The sequence below is a fragment of the Phascolarctos cinereus genome, unplaced genomic scaffold, assembly GCF_003287225.1.
Source record: "Phascolarctos cinereus isolate Bilbo 61053 unplaced genomic scaffold, phaCin_HiC Scaffold_7;HRSCAF=346, whole genome shotgun sequence".
Taxonomy (NCBI): domain Eukaryota; kingdom Metazoa; phylum Chordata; class Mammalia; order Diprotodontia; family Phascolarctidae; genus Phascolarctos; species Phascolarctos cinereus.
In genome coordinates this window covers 176,747,185-176,764,580 of record NW_027556180.1, presented here as the reverse complement: position 1 = coordinate 176,764,580, position 17,396 = coordinate 176,747,185, and the positions used below count along the sequence as shown (strand labels likewise).

At 37.8% G+C, this 17,396-nt stretch overlaps 1 protein-coding gene across 2 annotated transcripts in view; it reads left to right on the top strand.

Moving 5' to 3' along the window:
* The window catches only part of NCK2 (NCK adaptor protein 2), a 105,858-nt gene that overhangs the window by 43,340 nt on the left and 45,122 nt on the right, over positions 1-17,396 (top strand). The window contains exon 3 of one of the 2 annotated variants that reach the window (XM_020987925.2): positions 9,660-11,139. The exons of the other annotated variant lie outside the window; for it this stretch is intronic. Coding sequence (XP_020843584.1) covers positions 9,660-9,854 — 195 coding nt within the window. The 3' untranslated portion in view covers positions 9,855-11,139. Of the gene's footprint in view, positions 1-9,659; positions 11,140-17,396 lie in introns of those variants that run through there. 2 annotated transcript variants of the gene reach the window in all.

The following is a 17,396-nucleotide window of genomic DNA, read 5'->3' as shown; positions in this document are numbered from 1 at the left end:
TTCACCAATGTAACTAACCATATTTGTGCTGTGAAGAAGAACATGTGAAACTCTACCTGTTTCCAAACTGTAGTTACAGAAATGTGTATATATATATATATATATCATCTTGATTTTGTAGATGCCCCAGATTTCTCTTTCTCTCTCTCTTTTTTTAATTTGTGAGGCAATTGGGGTTAAGTATCTTGCCCAGGATCACACAGTTAGTAAGTGTCAAGTGTCTGGTCTGAGGTCTGATTTGAACTCAGGTCCTCCTGACTCCAAGCTCAATCCACTGTGCCACCTAGATGCCCCAGAATTCTAAACAGCTTATCTTAGTTTGTGTGAGCCTTCAGTAGACTAAAGAATTTGAACTACTGTTGGAGAAAACAGAAATTACTGTGACTTTGAGTGAGTGAATTAGCAACTTATAAGAAGCAATAGTGGATCAACCCATTGACTATTTATTAAGTACCTTCTGTGTACCAGGTATGGTGCTAGGCACTAGGAATAAAAATGAAACCGTGCCTGCCCTTGTGGAGTTTATATTCTATCATAATACAGAAAACATGTATGATGATTGGAGGGGAGAGTTAAAAAACAAACAAATGTGTATATGTAAGTCCCTATGTTGAAGACTTTGTGCTGGTCCACATATAGCAGTCCCATGGACAGTATAGGGGTATGTTGTAAGATGAGAGCAGCACCTTCCATGATCTTCCATACCAAATATGAAGCCCCCACCCCTCAGCCTTCTAACTGACTTGGGACTGATTGCTGGGAAAACTAGAGAGCAGTTTGGAAGAAATTAGGCACAGACCAACATCTCACACCATATACCAAGGTAAGGTCAAAATGGGCACGTGATTTAGACATAAAGGGTAATATCGTAAGTAAATTAAGAGGGCGTGGAAAAATGTACCTCTCAGATCTGTGGATAAGGGAAAAGTTTATGGCCAAATGAGAAATACAGAGGATCACAGGAAGTAAAATGGACATTTTTGTTGACATGAAATTAAAAAGGTTTTGTACAAACAAAACTAATGCAACTAAAATTAGAAGACAAACAGGAAATGGGGAGGGGGTAAATTTTTAAAGCAAGTTTCTCTGATAAAGGCCTCATTTCTCAAATATATAGGGAACTGAGCCAAATTTATAAAAATAAAAGCCATTTCCCAATTGATAAAGAAATGGTCAGAGGATATGAACAGGTTTGGAGAAGAAATCAAAGCTATCTATAATCACATAAAAAAAGCTCTAAATCACTGTTGATTAGAAAAATTAAAATTAAACAACTCTGAGATACCACCTCACATCTACAAGATTTACATTGGATTGAAAGGTAATCAAGAAACATGTTATGTTTTCTCATAAATCCCTAAACTGTCTGATAAATTGGCTCTAATCCTTGCCCTGATTATGAAAAAGTCTTTTTTACATTAGTTTTTATCTCCTTTCTCAGACTCATCTCGTATTGGCTCATAATAATACATTATTTATTAACAACAGCAGACAATGATAGGTGATATATATATATATATATATATATATATATATATCTCAAGTGTTTACATTATACACACATGGACACACACACACAAGCAGTGTATATAATACACACATATGTCACAAAGTAGCAGATTTTTGAGCCATGGTAGTTACCTGTCAAACTCCAAAATTCTCTTTCCTCTCTTGTAAAGATACAGTAACAATATCCAGAGTCTCAATGAGAGGGATTATTGAAGTTGGGATTATATATACAAAATAGATAGAGATTTAGATAGATAAATAGATAGTAATTGGGGAGGGAGGAGGAAATAGGAGTTGGAGGCAGGGGAGAGATTAGGAGAGGGGAAGGGAATAAAATAAGTATTTATATAGCACCTTTGTTCCGGGCACTGTGCTAAAGCATTTTGCAGAAATTATCTCATTTGATCTTCACAACAACCCTGAAAGATAGATGTTACAGTTACAAAAAATGAAGCAAACAGATGTTAAATGACTTGTGTAGGGTCACATAGTAATAAATGTCTAAGGCTGGATTTGAACTGAAATCTTCCTGACTCCAGTCCCTGTGCTTTTATCCACTGTACGACCAACTACCTCTATGTAAAGAAGACCTCGTGTAGAAAGTGGCACTTGAGTTTGAGCTTTGAACGAAACTAGTTTCTGAGAAGCAGAGGTGAGGATGAAAATGGAATACAATCTATTCATGGGAAGACAGCCCATATAAGACACAGAGATGGGGAATGTGTGTGAAGAACAATAATAAGCCAGTTTGGACAAATTGTAGTGTGAAGGAAGTGGATTAATGGATAATAAAAACTAGAAAGATAAGCCGGATCCTGACAACAAAGGAATTTAAATGCCAAACAGAAGAGTTTATATTTGTTCCTAGAGGTAATAGGGAGCTATTAGAGGTGATTGAGCAAGGAAATGACATGATCAGAGCCATGTGAGTAGAGAGAGTGAGATATGCGAATGCTATTGTAAAACCAGAATAGACTAGACTTGGAATCTGATTTGGTATGCAGGGTAAGGGAGAGGGAGGAGTTGAGGGATGACTGAATTTGTGAACCTGGGTGCTTGGAAGGTTGATGGCGCACTTGGCAAAAGGATGGAAATTCAGAAGAGGTGGTAAATTTGAGGGAACGATAATGATTCCATTTTGGTCATTTCATTTGATATCTCTCTGCAGGAGAGATGTCAGACACGCAGCCCACAGGCAGCAGATGCAGTTAAAAACAGATTAAAATATGATTGGTAAATATTTAGCAAAATAAGTAAAAGTGCAATAGAACATAATGTTAATGTATGTCAGCCATGTGACCTGAGGGTATACTTACATACAGTTTAGTGCAGAGGTTTCCAGACGTGTTTGGCCTACCATCCCCTTTTCAAAAAAAAAAAAAAGTTACTCAGTGCTCCCCTGGAAATCTACTTTCATTAACCCTTTGATGTTTTTTTAAAAAAAAATTGTCATTGCAAAAAAAATTAAAAAATTTAATGATTTATTGTAAATTTGTGGAGGTTTTCCTGCATTGAAATATTGATGATGTGATATTGTGTCATGTAACCATATAGTATCATATTGTAAACAAGTCATTACACTCACTTATTCCTGCCAATGCATGCTGGACTTTCTGACAATGTGAAACACACTCGCCTCCCAACATTTGCTTGTTAAGATCTGTCAGCAGACTTGACCACTCATGGGTTATAACTTGCATTTTGTATGTTTATTTGGAAAATAATGTGATCACTATGACTTTAACTGTTACACAACAGATGAAACATGTACAAATGTTTTTTTTTTAATTTTCTTATCTTCTTTCTTTATTCTTTTGCCACCTTATTTTTATTCAATGCCCCCCAATTGTACCCGAGGCTATTCCCCCCCCCAACCCTGGATCCTTCCAGCCCCCTTGGGGGCAATATCATCTTACTTTGGGAACCTGTGGTTTAGTAGTCTCTTTTCTTTTCTTTTCTTTTCTTTTCTTTTCTTTTCTTTTCTTTTCTTTTCTTTTCTTTTCTTTTCTTTTCTTTTCACATTTGGGTTAAGTGACTTGCCCAGGGTCACACAGCTAGTTGAGTATCGTGTGTCTGAGACTGCATTTGAACTCAGGTCCTCCTGACTCCAGGGCCAGTGCTTTATCCACTGCACCACCTAGCTGCCCCTCTAGTCTCCTGTTTCTATTTGAGTTTAATGCCACTGTTCTCATGTACCTTTCATGCTTTAGGAGATTTATGATCTCATCAATCTGGGCACTCATTTTGATGATGCAGATTGCATCTTGTTCATTCCTGACCATCTTATGTAATTCCCATAAATCCTCTCTAACCAATGTATTGGGGACTATCTTCCAAAACTGCCTGGATACTAATAATTAAGCTATTAGTTATTTCCAATGACTGATTCTCCTTTTCCTATTATACATCTCTGATGACATCCTGAACCCTGTTTCTCTAATGCAATTCTTTGCCTGTAATGTGTTAGAGCCTGCTCCTATCCACTGTGTCTCTCTTCATGGCCTTTGGGTGACCCTTACCTTTAATTTTTTTCAGAGACTTGTGAATAATAACTAACTATGACTAACAGCTATAAAGCAGCCATGAAAGAATTCTATTGTTAAAAAATATATATGGACCTTTGTTTCACGGGAGAAGCTTGGAGGTCATTAAAAGACAATTTTCCAAAGGCACTCCAATCTGTTTCCTTCCTCCTATTCATTCCTACACCCAACTAATTTTCCATGCATATTATGTGCCTGAAAGATGTGTACTGATGGATAAATTCTATGTGTTACTCATCCATCTGCATATGATGGTCTGGATAATAAAAATTCTTCATCCACTTGGTTTTTCCTATGTAGGTGGCTGAACTCTTGAATAATTACTTAGGAAGGTTTATGGTGTGCGTGGTCTTAATGATTGTGAAATAATGTCATTTGCAAACAGGAACGTCTGGAAGACTTCACCATCTATAAGAACCCATTTTCGCTTTGGACTCAGGGCTGTGCATTTTCTATGCATAATGGGCAAATACCTTATGCCTCAACATTAATAATCAGAGGGTAGGTGGACAACAGACTGCTGATTCAGAAATTATTGGCACATTAGTAACCAGTACTTTCCTGGCTATTGTAGTGTAATCAGATTTATTTGTGTGTGTGTGTGTGTGTGTGTGTGTGTATGTGTGTGTGTGTACTCATGCTGATTGGTGCTGCCATGCCAGTACCTTCCTACTTTCTTCTTGAATTAATTATTCATCATATATAGGTGTGAGGCTTCCATATAGTCAGTACTATAAGCCCTTAACCTTACTCTTGAAACATAATTTCTACTTTATTTGTTACACCCCTCCATTAAGAGTATCTCAAAGAGTTCTTCATAAAATTTTATTGCTTCCTTATTTTCTGCATCAGATGTAGGTATATAAATTACAATCATATTGCTGAGTGGTTTTTTATTTTGTTTTTGTGTTTTGTAAACACACCATGAAATTTTTTTCTTGTTGCCTTTGGATAAACCGTAAAATTAATTTCTCCAACTCTTATTTGCTTCACCAAGGAGAACTAGAGAGTGAATCTTTCAGTTAGTTAACAATTTTCTTTTATTATTTGGCTTCATTTATGAGACTGTCAAGTTTGATAATATTCAAAAAACCCTCAGTTGATCCATCCATCTTTGCTAACTTTCACCCCATATCTCTTCTCCCTTTTGTTGCTAAATGCCTTCAGAATGCTGTATCCAGTAGATTCCTCCACTCTCCTTTGTATTCAGTCTGGCTTCTAACCTTACCATTCAACTGAAATTACAACTATGCCTTGCACATCACGAGGCTTAGGGGTGCAGTGGCAATCTAGAAAGTCTGTGTAAATTTTTTTGTACTGGAGAAGAAGTCTGATTTTTTTTCTTTTTCTTTGCAGTACCTTATTCTAAAATTTGGGTTAAGTATTTGGTTATAGGCTCTGTGTCGTGTGCTGGCCTTTGAGTGTCATCTGCGGCTCCCACAAAACTCCCCCAGATTTCCCATTGAATTTCTGATGCCAACCCACAATATATCAAAACCACGATGGGGAAGGAACAACTGTACTTTCCCCAAAATTACCAATGATCTCTTAACCACCAAATCTAATGGGCTTTTCTCAAACATCATCCTTTTTGATTTCTCTGTGCTTTTGACACTGTTGATCACCCTTTTTTCCTTATGCTTTCTTTTCTCTGGGTTTTTGTAATTGTGCCCTCACCTGGTTCTCCTCCTACCTGTCTGACCCCCCCTTCTATGTCTCCTTTGCTGGATCTTCATCTAGGTCATACCTGCCAGGGGTGTCCCTAGGGCTCTCTTCTGGCCTTTTTTTCTCTTTTCCCTCTAGCCTGTTCACTTGATGATGTCATCTGCTCCTGTGCATGTAATTCTTGGATCTTTTTCTCCAGCTTTCACCTCTCTTCTGACATCCAGTCTCCCAATGCCAACTGTTTATTGGATATCTTGAACTGGATATCCCATAAAAGATATCTTAAACTCATCATGACCAAAATCAAACTTGATTATATTTTCCTCAAAACTCTCCCTTTCTCCTGACTTCGTTTTTATTATTAGGGGTACTACCACACTTTCAGTCACTCAGGCTCCCAGCTTGTCATCCCTGACTCCTCAGTCTTTCCCCACCCCAACCAGTTGGTTGCCACATCTGGTCATTTCTTGTCATCCCTCCTTTCTGTCCCCTGGCACTACCACCACGCTGGTACAGGCTCTCACCCATCATGTCTTTGCTATTGCAATAGCCTGCTGGTTGGTCTCCTTGCCCGAAGTTTTGCCCTACTCCAGTCCACTCAGCTGTCAAATTATTATTACTCCCATTTTACAAATGAGGAAAATCAGACAAACAGAGGTTAAGTGATTTGCCCAGGATCACACAGCTATAATTTGTGTTGGAGGCGAAATTTGGAGGCAGGTCTTCCCAACTCCAGGCCTGGAACTCTATCCAGATGTTTGCGCCAGGCAGTTTTTACTGGCTCTCTCCCTCCTCGACTCTACTTCCTAGCTTCTCTGGCATCTTTCAAGTACCAGCTAAAATCCTACCTTGTACAAGAAGCTTTTTGCAATCTTCCTTAATCTTAGATCCTGCCCTCTGAGATTATCTCCAGCTTAGCCTGAAGATATCCTATTTGTACGTAGTTATTTGCATGTTGTCTCCGCCATCAGACTTATGAGTTCTTTGAGAGCAAGGACTATTTTTTGGGCCTTTATTTATACCTCCCAACACTATATACAGTGCCTAGTATATAGTCGGTGCTAAATAAATACTTCTTGACTTACTGATTATACACTTGGTCCAGAAGTGTGTTCATTTGTTAATTACTAGCCAGAATTATCTCACATTTCTCTATCCGAGGCTAAATTGATGTCTAGATAGTCTGAAATCTTTGTCCCTCTCAGTACCCTCCATCTTCATTCTTGTCCTTTGGCCACAATCATTGCCATACAGGAAAGGGGCGGTGTGGAATCATTTTGCGTTTTTCTTTGTTTCATGGACTGCTATGGCCAGCCTACTGAGTTGCTTTACCTGAAGCCTTTCCAGCACAGTAGAAAGCAGCCAGAATTTATACTCTGGTAGCATAGCCTTTGTAGGTCAGGGTAACCTGATGAGCCATCCAAATAGGATTTTGAGAAGGTAGGTGCATATATTCCATTCCCCAAACATTTCCTTGTATCTCTGTATGAATATATATCCTTTGTTGGTAGGAGCAATAGCTGTGTAAGTTAGGCTAATTCTTCCTCAAAAGGTATGGAAATTATTAGCAACACTTGACTAGCTCAGGCTATTGACATCACTTCCTCCTTCCCCAAGGAGGAAGTATCCATGAGGATGTTCATGCACCATTTCCAGGGCTTGTCCTGATGTACTATGGTGTACAGTTTCATATATCCTTCCTCTCTGTCCTCTGACACTGCCATGATATATTCCAAGCCCAGTGTTCTGTGCACTTTGCCACCTAGCTGTCTCAATGCTTATCCTTGTTAAATATCTTTCTTTTTCTATGGCTAAGTTACTCTCCTGTTGTTAACTGTGAAATGACCTACTACACGTGTCTCATTTCTTCCGTTATTAAATATAGACTACCAGAGGACTGGCCTGAGTCAGGCCCAGGCCAGAACACATTTTCATTACAAAAGTTTGCTTGGTATAGTATGATCTATGTGCAAGTGAAACAAAAATTTTAGACCACATCAGAAAATTCTTATGTAGCTATCTATTACTGTTGTGTAATGTTGCTATGCTACAACCCTGTGTTATAGGATTTTCAGAATTCTGTTGTGTTTTAGGGGGGGGAAATCCTAAACAAAGTAACCAAGTCAAGAGTAGTTTAGAATTTGTTTTTTCTTCAAAATGCACATAACTAAGGAAGTGTCTTCTAAGTAGCTTCTGTTCATCCTGCTCCTTAGCAGCCCCAGCTAAGATGGTGATGCTCCATGAAATCTGGGATAAAAGTGTGTTTTTTGGTTTTCCCAGAGTAATTATTTAGAATATGATGCTTTGTGGACACTCAAGTTGAAGTGAAATAGTAATACACAGTCAGGGTCCTCTACTGCCTTGCTTCTGAAAAATTTGAAGCTATATTTTTGATGTGTTCTTTCCCCCCCAAGAAAAAGCAAGACAGGCCCTCTAGTGGCCATCCTGAAAATAATATAGAATACCTGGAAATGAGGCTTGCTCACCTTGTTCCATTGTTTATACCACTTTACTAAAAATTCAATGTAATATGAGTTCCCTTTGTCAAGGTCACATTAATAAAAAAGTAATAATAATAATAACTGCTTTTACCTTCTTGTGCTCTGATTTTTTTTGTCTTTTTTTGCTATTTCTTCCCACCTCCATCCATCTCTTAGAATCCTCTTTCTTTAAAGGCTTAACTCAAATACTGCCTTTGCAGGAAGCCTTTTCCAGCCCTCTCCACTACCCCACTCCTCCCGCAGCTGTTAATGCCTTGTCTCTCTGAGATTACATTCCCTCTATTCTGTATATATCTTGTAGGTCCCTAATTATTTACATATTGTTGTCCCCTTTAGAATGTGAGCTCCTTGAAAGCAGGGACTGTTTTTGCTTTTCTTTGTATCCCCAGGGATTTAGCACAGTGCCTGGCCCTTAATAAGTGCTGTTGACTGATACACTAATATCTTGTGTCATGTCCAATGACATGCCTGTTCTGGTCCGTTTTCCAAGAAATGCCCATTTGCAAATAAGTAAGAGGATACTCCTCCAATTTAATTAGCTTTTATAATCTCGTTGAGAGTGGTGGGGAAGGGGAAACTTATTATTTCAAAAGGAAAGGAAATTTCCAGAGTGGGATGATGGGAAATGTGCTGGGCTTGGAATCAGGGATCTTGGGTTTGAATCCTGGTTCTTTTACTTTCTACTTTTATGGCCTTGGGTTAGTCACTTAAATGCCCTGAGTCTCAATTTCTTCATCAGTAAAATGAATTAGTTGCATAAGATGGCCTCCTCTCATGAAGGGTCATATCAATATTCACACCTGTTTATAATATAGTGAAACTTTTTTTCTCCTGAGTAACCTAGCAAAGAAGTATAGATTACTTTTCTTATTTCACAGAGTGGTAGAAACAGGTAAGTATTCATTTCCAGACTCTGACCATGCCGATATATAAATAATTTACAGTAAATTCCAGTTTATCCACTCTTGTAGGAATGCAATGTTATGGTTAATTAAATAATTCCAATATCTGAGAGTTACTCTATTTACCATGCATGAATTGTTAGAACTGGAAATGGATTCTTAAAGATCATTTAGTTCAGCCTCCTTCTTTTATAGATGAGGAAACTGCAGTACAGGAATTCATGCTGAAATTATATTAAACATAATTTAACCTTTATTGATTGGAAAGTTCTATCAGAATCCTGTAGTGCCTCAGGGTCATTATTATGAACATCAGTCATCTCATAGTACTGGGGAAAAAATCGGTTTGAAAGTTATGATCGCCTGGGCTCTGGGAGAAATGGGCACTTGCTACATCAAAATGAATTCTTTTCATTCTCACAGTGGGTTTTGAAGTATGTGGCTGCTTGATGGTGTTTGGTGCACCCCCACTACATCCTTTTTCTGTGATCGTGTTATAACCCTGTAATGTATGTGTGTGTTTTTTTTTTCCCTTACAGCCCAGTGACTTCTCCGTATCTCTTAAAGCTTCAGGGAAGAACAAACATTTCAAGGTGCAGCTTTTGGACAATGTCTATTGCATTGGACAGCGTCGATTTCATACTATGGATGAATTGGTGGAACACTACAAAAAAGCACCTATTTTCACCAGTGAACACGGGGAAAAGTTATATCTCATCAAAGCACTTCAGTGACATTAAAGAGGGGCTAGGCTGCCTAGTCGTCTTCTCACTAAATGCCTAGTCCGCTTCTCACTAAACTACAGGCCTTAGGTCCAACATTCACCTACACAGAGCAGAGCTGACCTCCTACTTGATACAGTCCCAGACCTAGGGCTCTTGCTTCCCAGAGGGCTTTGCTCTATCAGGTCATTTGTCCTTGATTTTTGGTTCATTTGCCTCGTTTGTCTCCCACCCCCTAGTTCTGTTTGGTTCAGTTTGCTTCCCCCTCAGGTTAAAAAGTCAAGTGAGCGTTATCAGTACTTACTTCCATGCCTGAGTTCTAAAGTCCCTCTCCCTCCCAGGTTTACAGAATTTGGAGGTGAGAGAGGGAGGTAAGTTTGGTTTGCTTTTGTTCTTTTCAATTGGAGACAGTGTTAATCTGTTCAAATTGTTCATGCTGACAGAACTCTTAGTTAAGAGACATTGGGCACAGTTTGAATGCACTGAAGCTACAGCTAATTAAGTGAAATATAGTAGACATAAACAGTTGTGGCTGAGTTCTGTAGCTCTTTGCTTACCAGCTAGTGTATGACAAAAATTCCTAGAATCTAGAAGCACTCTACACTGTATTCTGCTATTACGTTGCTTCCTTGACTCTGTATAAGAGTACACCAATTAAAGCATTTTGTAATAGGACTTCTTAAACTACTATGGTAAGATTGTAGTAAAAGAAATCTATCTAGTGTATTTTGGTCTGTGGTTGCAACAAAGAGAATTCCCTTGAAAGCTGATTTGCAAGAGAGAGAATCAGTGGCTTATGAAGACTGAAGGTTTTGGTAATCTATACCACCAAATGTGCCATCCACATAATCCTTTTTCCTCTTGCCCTTCTGCTTGTTTGAATTTAACAATTATGTATTTAATTCTCAAAATAATATGTATCTGTAGCTGTTTGTTGACACTAATGCAGATGATTACAAAAGAAAACTGATCTTTTGGGGAAGGGGGGCTACCAACACTATATATATGTGTGTATATATATATATGTATTTATATGTATGTATACATATATATATTATTTACTTTACAGGGAAAATTTTTCAGGGTTTACAAAAGATGATGTGATTGGTAGTAAGAGACACACAGAATGTTTATGAAGAAAATGCATTTTCTCTTTTCTTTGCATTTAAACTTCTTTATAGTTTAAATATACAGTCTTGAGATGGCACATTCCTGAGACTGAAGAAGGGGTCTTGAGATACCCTAAACTTGCATACACAGTTTTTTGGATATTGTAATAAAAAAGGTATTATGTCAAGACTGAGTATGTGTCTTTATCTCTATTAGCACTCAAATTCAACCATAGAAATTGAATGAATACTAGATTTACAATTACTTGGGGCCTGAATGGTTTAGAGAAAAAGTTTTAAGAGTTTTAGTGCCTTCGCTATGTTATATTATGTGCCCTTTTTCTGATTATGGTATTGTTATGTTGAAATAATAAACAGTGAAATTATTTTTTTAAAAAAGCTACTATCTCAGTTATCACCTAAGCTTGCTCTTTTTACTAATCAAGATATTTGACATTTTATCAAAACTGGTGTTAATCCAGTGTTTACAAGGGTGGTTTTCCTACCTCCCAGGGTTATTTTGAGGATTCAACAAGATAATGTTTGTAAAGAGCTTAGCACAATTTTTAGCACATAGTAGGTGCTTAACAAATGCTTGTTCCTCTGCCTCTTCTCCTACCCTCACCCTTGGCTTATACAGCTTCACATTTAATGTATATTCTCCCTAGCAAAAACTATGCTCTAGCCCTTTAGTTCTTTCTTAAGATTATGTAAATTATAGACCATCAGTGTGATAAATGGAAGATTCCTTGGCTATGAGCATAGCTACATGTAAATATACAACTTTTGTAGTCAAATAAAACACCTCTTTAGCATACCTGATTTGCACAGTATCTCTGGAAGACCTGTTTGTACAGATAGTTAATTAACTTTTGGGAAACTGAGATTAAATGCTTTACTGATAAGGTTGTCTTTTTTGCCTTATAGCCAGAATCACGTAGGATTTCTCCAAATAGTGAATTCTTTTGATGTATTTAGAATATGATTTGATTTACATACAGGAGGCATTGTTAGGTAGACCTCTTGGTTTACAAGATTGTAGAGGTTGTAAAGTGCAGTCTCTTCTCCCCCTCCCCCAAATTATTGTAGATCCTTCTGGCAGCTAGAAGAAGAGCCACTAATAAGACTTCAGTCAGCATTTATTAACCACCTACTATGTGCTTGGCACCATGCTAGGTACTGAGGATACAAAAACAAAAGTAATACAGTCCCTGTCCTCAAAGAGCTTATATTCTGCTGGGGGACTATGTTTACAGAATACGTGCAAAATAGATATAGAATAATTTTAAACAGCACTGGTAATAACTGGTGGAGGAGGGCAGTAAGTGGGAAGGAAATCATGAAAGGCATGTAGAAGGTGGCATTTGAGCTGAGTATGGAAGGAAACAGGATTCTGAGAAACAAAATCACTTGGGAACTAAAATAAAATTATTTGTAATCCGATATGAATTATAAGATATTAACCCTGGCAACTCTCTCTTAACACGCTTGATTATTCATTATTACTAAGTCAATCTAGCCTCAAGGCCCAACTAATGAAAGTGGAAAAGTCCACTCTCCATTGAAAGGAGAAACCTATAGAGAGCTCTTTCTGTCACTTGACTTTCTTGTAGGTTTCTCTCAAATTCATCCTTCCCTAGAAGTCCAACTTCTATGAATCAGTCAGATTCATACCTAACTTTCCCAACACAAAGTGAACTTTTTGAGGACAGAGACTGAGTCGAATTTGTCTTCGTATCCTCAGTACCTAGCAGGTGATTAATAAATGCTGATTGATTGTTGCTGATTAAAGTCTTAAGGGTACCTAGTTTTCCAGCTGTCAGAAGAATTACAATATTTGGGTGGGGAAGAGAGTACCCCCACCTTACAACTTAAAGATTTAATCCATGTACTTATGCTTCTTAAACACCTCACCTGAAAAATATGCACTGCTAGGTGCTGTTGCTTCAGGCAAAATTAAAAAAAAAATTAACTATCTTCTTAAACTAGAATCCCAAGAGGCAAAGCTATCCTCAGGATTCACCATTAAATTTTCTCTGACATAGACAACTTTCTTCTCTCCAAGAAATAATTCCCAGTGTCAAACTCTCTGCATCTGTATGCCCAAGTTAGGCAGAACCAGATTAAAATGTAATTGGGAAATGTTTAACAAAATTTTTTAAAATACAGTATGACATAGATATGTTAATTTTGGTTTTATGATATAGGGAAGTTAGACTGATCTCTTAAATGATAGCTCATTAATCAAGAATGACCCAACCAGGTATTCTTAAAGAAGAACTTCAATCTGAACTCTGCAAGGTAGCTAACTGGCCTTCCCTTCTATGCCAGCATAGACTTTTATTGTTAGACTTTGAAAGCTGAATCCATATTAGGTCATGAAGGCCTGCAATGGCTGTCTTTGGCCCAGCCCTGCTTCCTTCATCCCAATGGTCTTATTAGATTGTTCCTAATATACTAGTGGAAAAGAATTCCTCCATCTTAGAGAAGACTGCAATTACCACCCACAATGGCAAGGCCCTTCTCAACAGTTTCAAATCTTCACCTGATTGTCATAGCAGACAGCAACTAATTGTGCCTTTTTACTGTTAAATCACTAGTGGGCAGGGGTAAATGGCTTTCTGTAACACAGGGAGACATAGAGGACCAAAAAGTCTTTCTAGAACCTTGGGCTGCCATGAGGAAGTCCTCATTATTAGATAAGAAGATACTCTTTGAAGATACTGGTGAGTAGTAACTGGACTGTGACAGAGATTGGTTCATGACTGGTCCTATACTCTTTGAAATGTTTATTAATGAGTTTAGAGTTAGTGGCATTATATTAGCGTATGTATAGGTAGACATAGCTTTAAAGTTTGCAAAAACTTGTGTGTGTATAAAATCTAATTTGTTCCTCAATAGCTCTGTGAAGTAGGTGCTATTAATTATTCCCATTTTATAGAAACTGAGTTAAGTGACTTACCTTGTTAGTACAAGAAGTATGTGTTAGGAGAAGGACTTAATCCTGGGATTTCCTCACTACAAGGCTGATTTTCTGTCCACAATACCATGCTAACTCTCAACTACCAGCAATATAACATTAGCACTGGAGTAGCCATAGTGATGATCTAGTCCAATGCCATCTTTCTACAGGTGGGAATCTAAGGCTTGTAGAAATTAAGTGACTGGCCCAAGGTCATACAACTAATAGAGAAAGCATTTACTAAATGCTGGGGATACAAAGTTGAGCAAAATAGCCCCTGCTCCCAAATTGCTTACATACTAGAGGGGGAAAGTAACACATAAAAGGAAGCTAAAGAGGATGTTAAGGGGAAGGGTTGTGCAGTAGGCTGTACAAGACAGGGAGGAAGAAAGAGAAAGGGAGTGCAGAGTTATATATGAAGTGAAGCGTGGCCTCTTCTGAAGTGCCAGTCAGGACTTAAACCCTAGGTATTTCTATAGTGCTGACCACTATAAGCACATTGTACCATGCTGCCTCAGTTGCCTAAAAGGTACGTGGGGCAAGTTTGAGAGTTAGAAGAGATCTCAGTGAGCATTTAGTCAAAATCACACTATGACATACCCACTTAGTCAAAAAGTCTCTGCTTTTGAAGATCTTCAAGGTTGAGGAACCTTTGAGCCAGCCCCTTTTGCTTTTGGTTTTCTTTTTAAGTTTTATTGATGTGTTTTGTTTTTACGTTATGAATATTTTCTATGGCTTCCTCCATGCCTAGAATGCTCTCACTCCTCTACTCCAACTTTTGACTTCCTTGGCTTCCTTCGAGTCCCAAATAAAAACCTCCCTTCTACAGGAAGCCTTCCTTAACCCCTCTTAATTCCATTGCTTTTCTTCTTTAATTATTTCCTAAGTAAGTTGAATATGGCTTGCTTTGTTTAAATTTGTTTGTATGTTGTCTCCTCTATTATATTGTAAACTTCCTGATGGCAAGAACTGTCTTTTGCCTCGTTTTGTATTCCCAGTGCTTAGCACAGTGCCTGGCACGTAGTAGGTGCTTAATAAATATTTATTGATGTTTCATCGTTAATTCTTTGGAATCATGGATGGTCATTTGAATGGATCATAGTTCTTACACCTTTCAAAGTTGTTTGTTTATGGTGTATAAATTATTCTCCTGGTTCTGCTCATTTCATTTTTATCAGTTTATAAAAATCTTCAGAATTGTTCATTTTTATAACATTGATGTTTTAGCATAAATTTTTCTGGTTCTTGGATATTTCTTTGCATTAGTTCATATGTCTTTCCATGTCCCTGACATCATTTATTTCCTCATTTCTTACAGCACAACAGTATTCCATTACATTCATATAACACAACTTATTCAACTATTCCTCAATTGATAGACATCCCCTTAGTTTCCAGTTCTTGTTCATATAGTACCTTTGTCCTATTTATTCGATCTCTTGAGTATATAGGCCTAGCCGTGGTATAACTTGGTCTAAAGGTATGCACTGTTTAATAACTTTTTGTGTATGATTCCACATAACTTTCCACAATGGTTATACCCATTGATAGGGCTGCCAACAGTGCATCTCTGTGCCTGTTTTCCCACAGCCCCTCCAACATTTGTCATTTTCCTTTGTTGTTGTCTTTGCCATTCTGATGAGTGTGAGGTAGAATCTGATGAAGGTCTTATTTCCACAATATATAAAGAACTAATTACAATTTAGAAGAGTTAGAGCCATTCCCCAGTTGACAAATGGTCTAAAGTCATGAACAGACACTTCTCAAGGGAAGAGAGGTTCATTCTACTTTGGGGCATTTCCATCTGAATTGGCTCCTTTGCAACTTCTGCCTAGGTAGAAATTACCCAACTTCCTACTGGGTCTGTCCGCAGCAGCTGAATGGAACAAGTCTAAATTTCTTTTATATGTCAGCCCTTCAAACATTTGAAAAGTTATCATACTGGGTCAAGGTCCTTCACCGTCTTCGTTTCCTTCCTCAGAACACTCTCCAGCTTATCAATAAATACATAAATCATGGTGTCCCTGATTGCTTCCTTTTCTTTATCCCTCCAGATATATAAAAAAGGAAAGATTTTAAATTGTGATTTTAAGAAAAATAGGAACCTACAGTCCAGTACTCAGTTTAGGCTCTTCCACAGAAACCATGTTGTCTAAGGACCAGCCCTTGGCCAAAGAATGAAAATTCTTCTTGGGTGAGGGCCCTTCATTCCCTTTATACATTAGCTTTTGTTTTACCTAAAGCCCCTCTCTTCCTTGCTCTTAGATTCGTTGATCCCTTCCTTAATTCATCCTTGAGCTCTGATGGCTTAATCATCTTTATATCTCTCCTTAGGCCCAACAGGAGGATATGGGCAGAAGACGCATTTAATGCATATTTGTTGAATAAGTGGGCTGAGTGGACCTTAGGTTCCCAACTTTTTCTCATCCTCTAAAATCTGCCCCAAGCCTTGCTAGGTAACTTTGCTTTTGACTCTAACAACTTTCAGAGTGTGAGCTCAATAGAGAGTGATAGGAATAGACTATAGATTATAGGTTTAAAATGAAGAGGAAGCTAGCCCGTTTATTTCCAAAGCTATAATTGTGCAGTGGAAAGAACACTGTCTTTGGAATCAGGGTCTGGGTTCAAATCCCACCTCTGATACTGTTTGACCTAGGGCAAGTCATGTATCTTTCCTGTGCCTCAGTGTCCTCGTCTGTAAAACGAGGGGGTTAGGCTAGATGGCCAGTGAAGTCTCTTCCAGCTTTAGATCTATGGTCGTATGACCTGTACCCACTTTCCCATCCCCACCTGCATTCTCCTGAACTTTGTTACTTTAGTTAGTCCCTCTAGTCAACATACCTTTCTCCACTTTCCCTGCTGCCTCCAAACATACACAGATCACTCCATTTTAAAGATTAAAAAATGAAAATAACAAAAAACCTTTGACCCTGCTGTTCTTTATAGCTACTGACATTTCCTTTTACTGCTATATTTATTCCTTTAATTCCATTTCTTCACTATTCTTTATCTCTTAATCCATTTACCACCTGAAGCTGTTCTCATTGAGTACAGACATTTACAGTCAGATCCTGGGACTGATTGGGTCTATTATAACTCCATATACTATTAAATCCAACTATTTGGAAACTGAAATTAAGCGTCTTTGATGATGATAAGGTCACATTTATTTAAAATCTTCTATATTTACCTAGTTATATAGAGCAGTCTTTTATTTCTCTAAATAATCTATAGAGTAATCCTATTAAGATAGGATGCCAAATGTCATCTATGGCCTAATGTGACTTATTTGTCAAACTTTTCTTATAATTCAGTTAAACATTTATGAAATGCAAGGCACTGTGCTAGGCATGGGGGATATAAAGATAGACAATTACATTGATATTATCTCAATGCTATGTGATTAGAATTTATAATCCCCATTTCAAGATTATGTCTTTGAGATTTAACATAGCTTATGTTAAAAGTGTATGTGTTCACGCA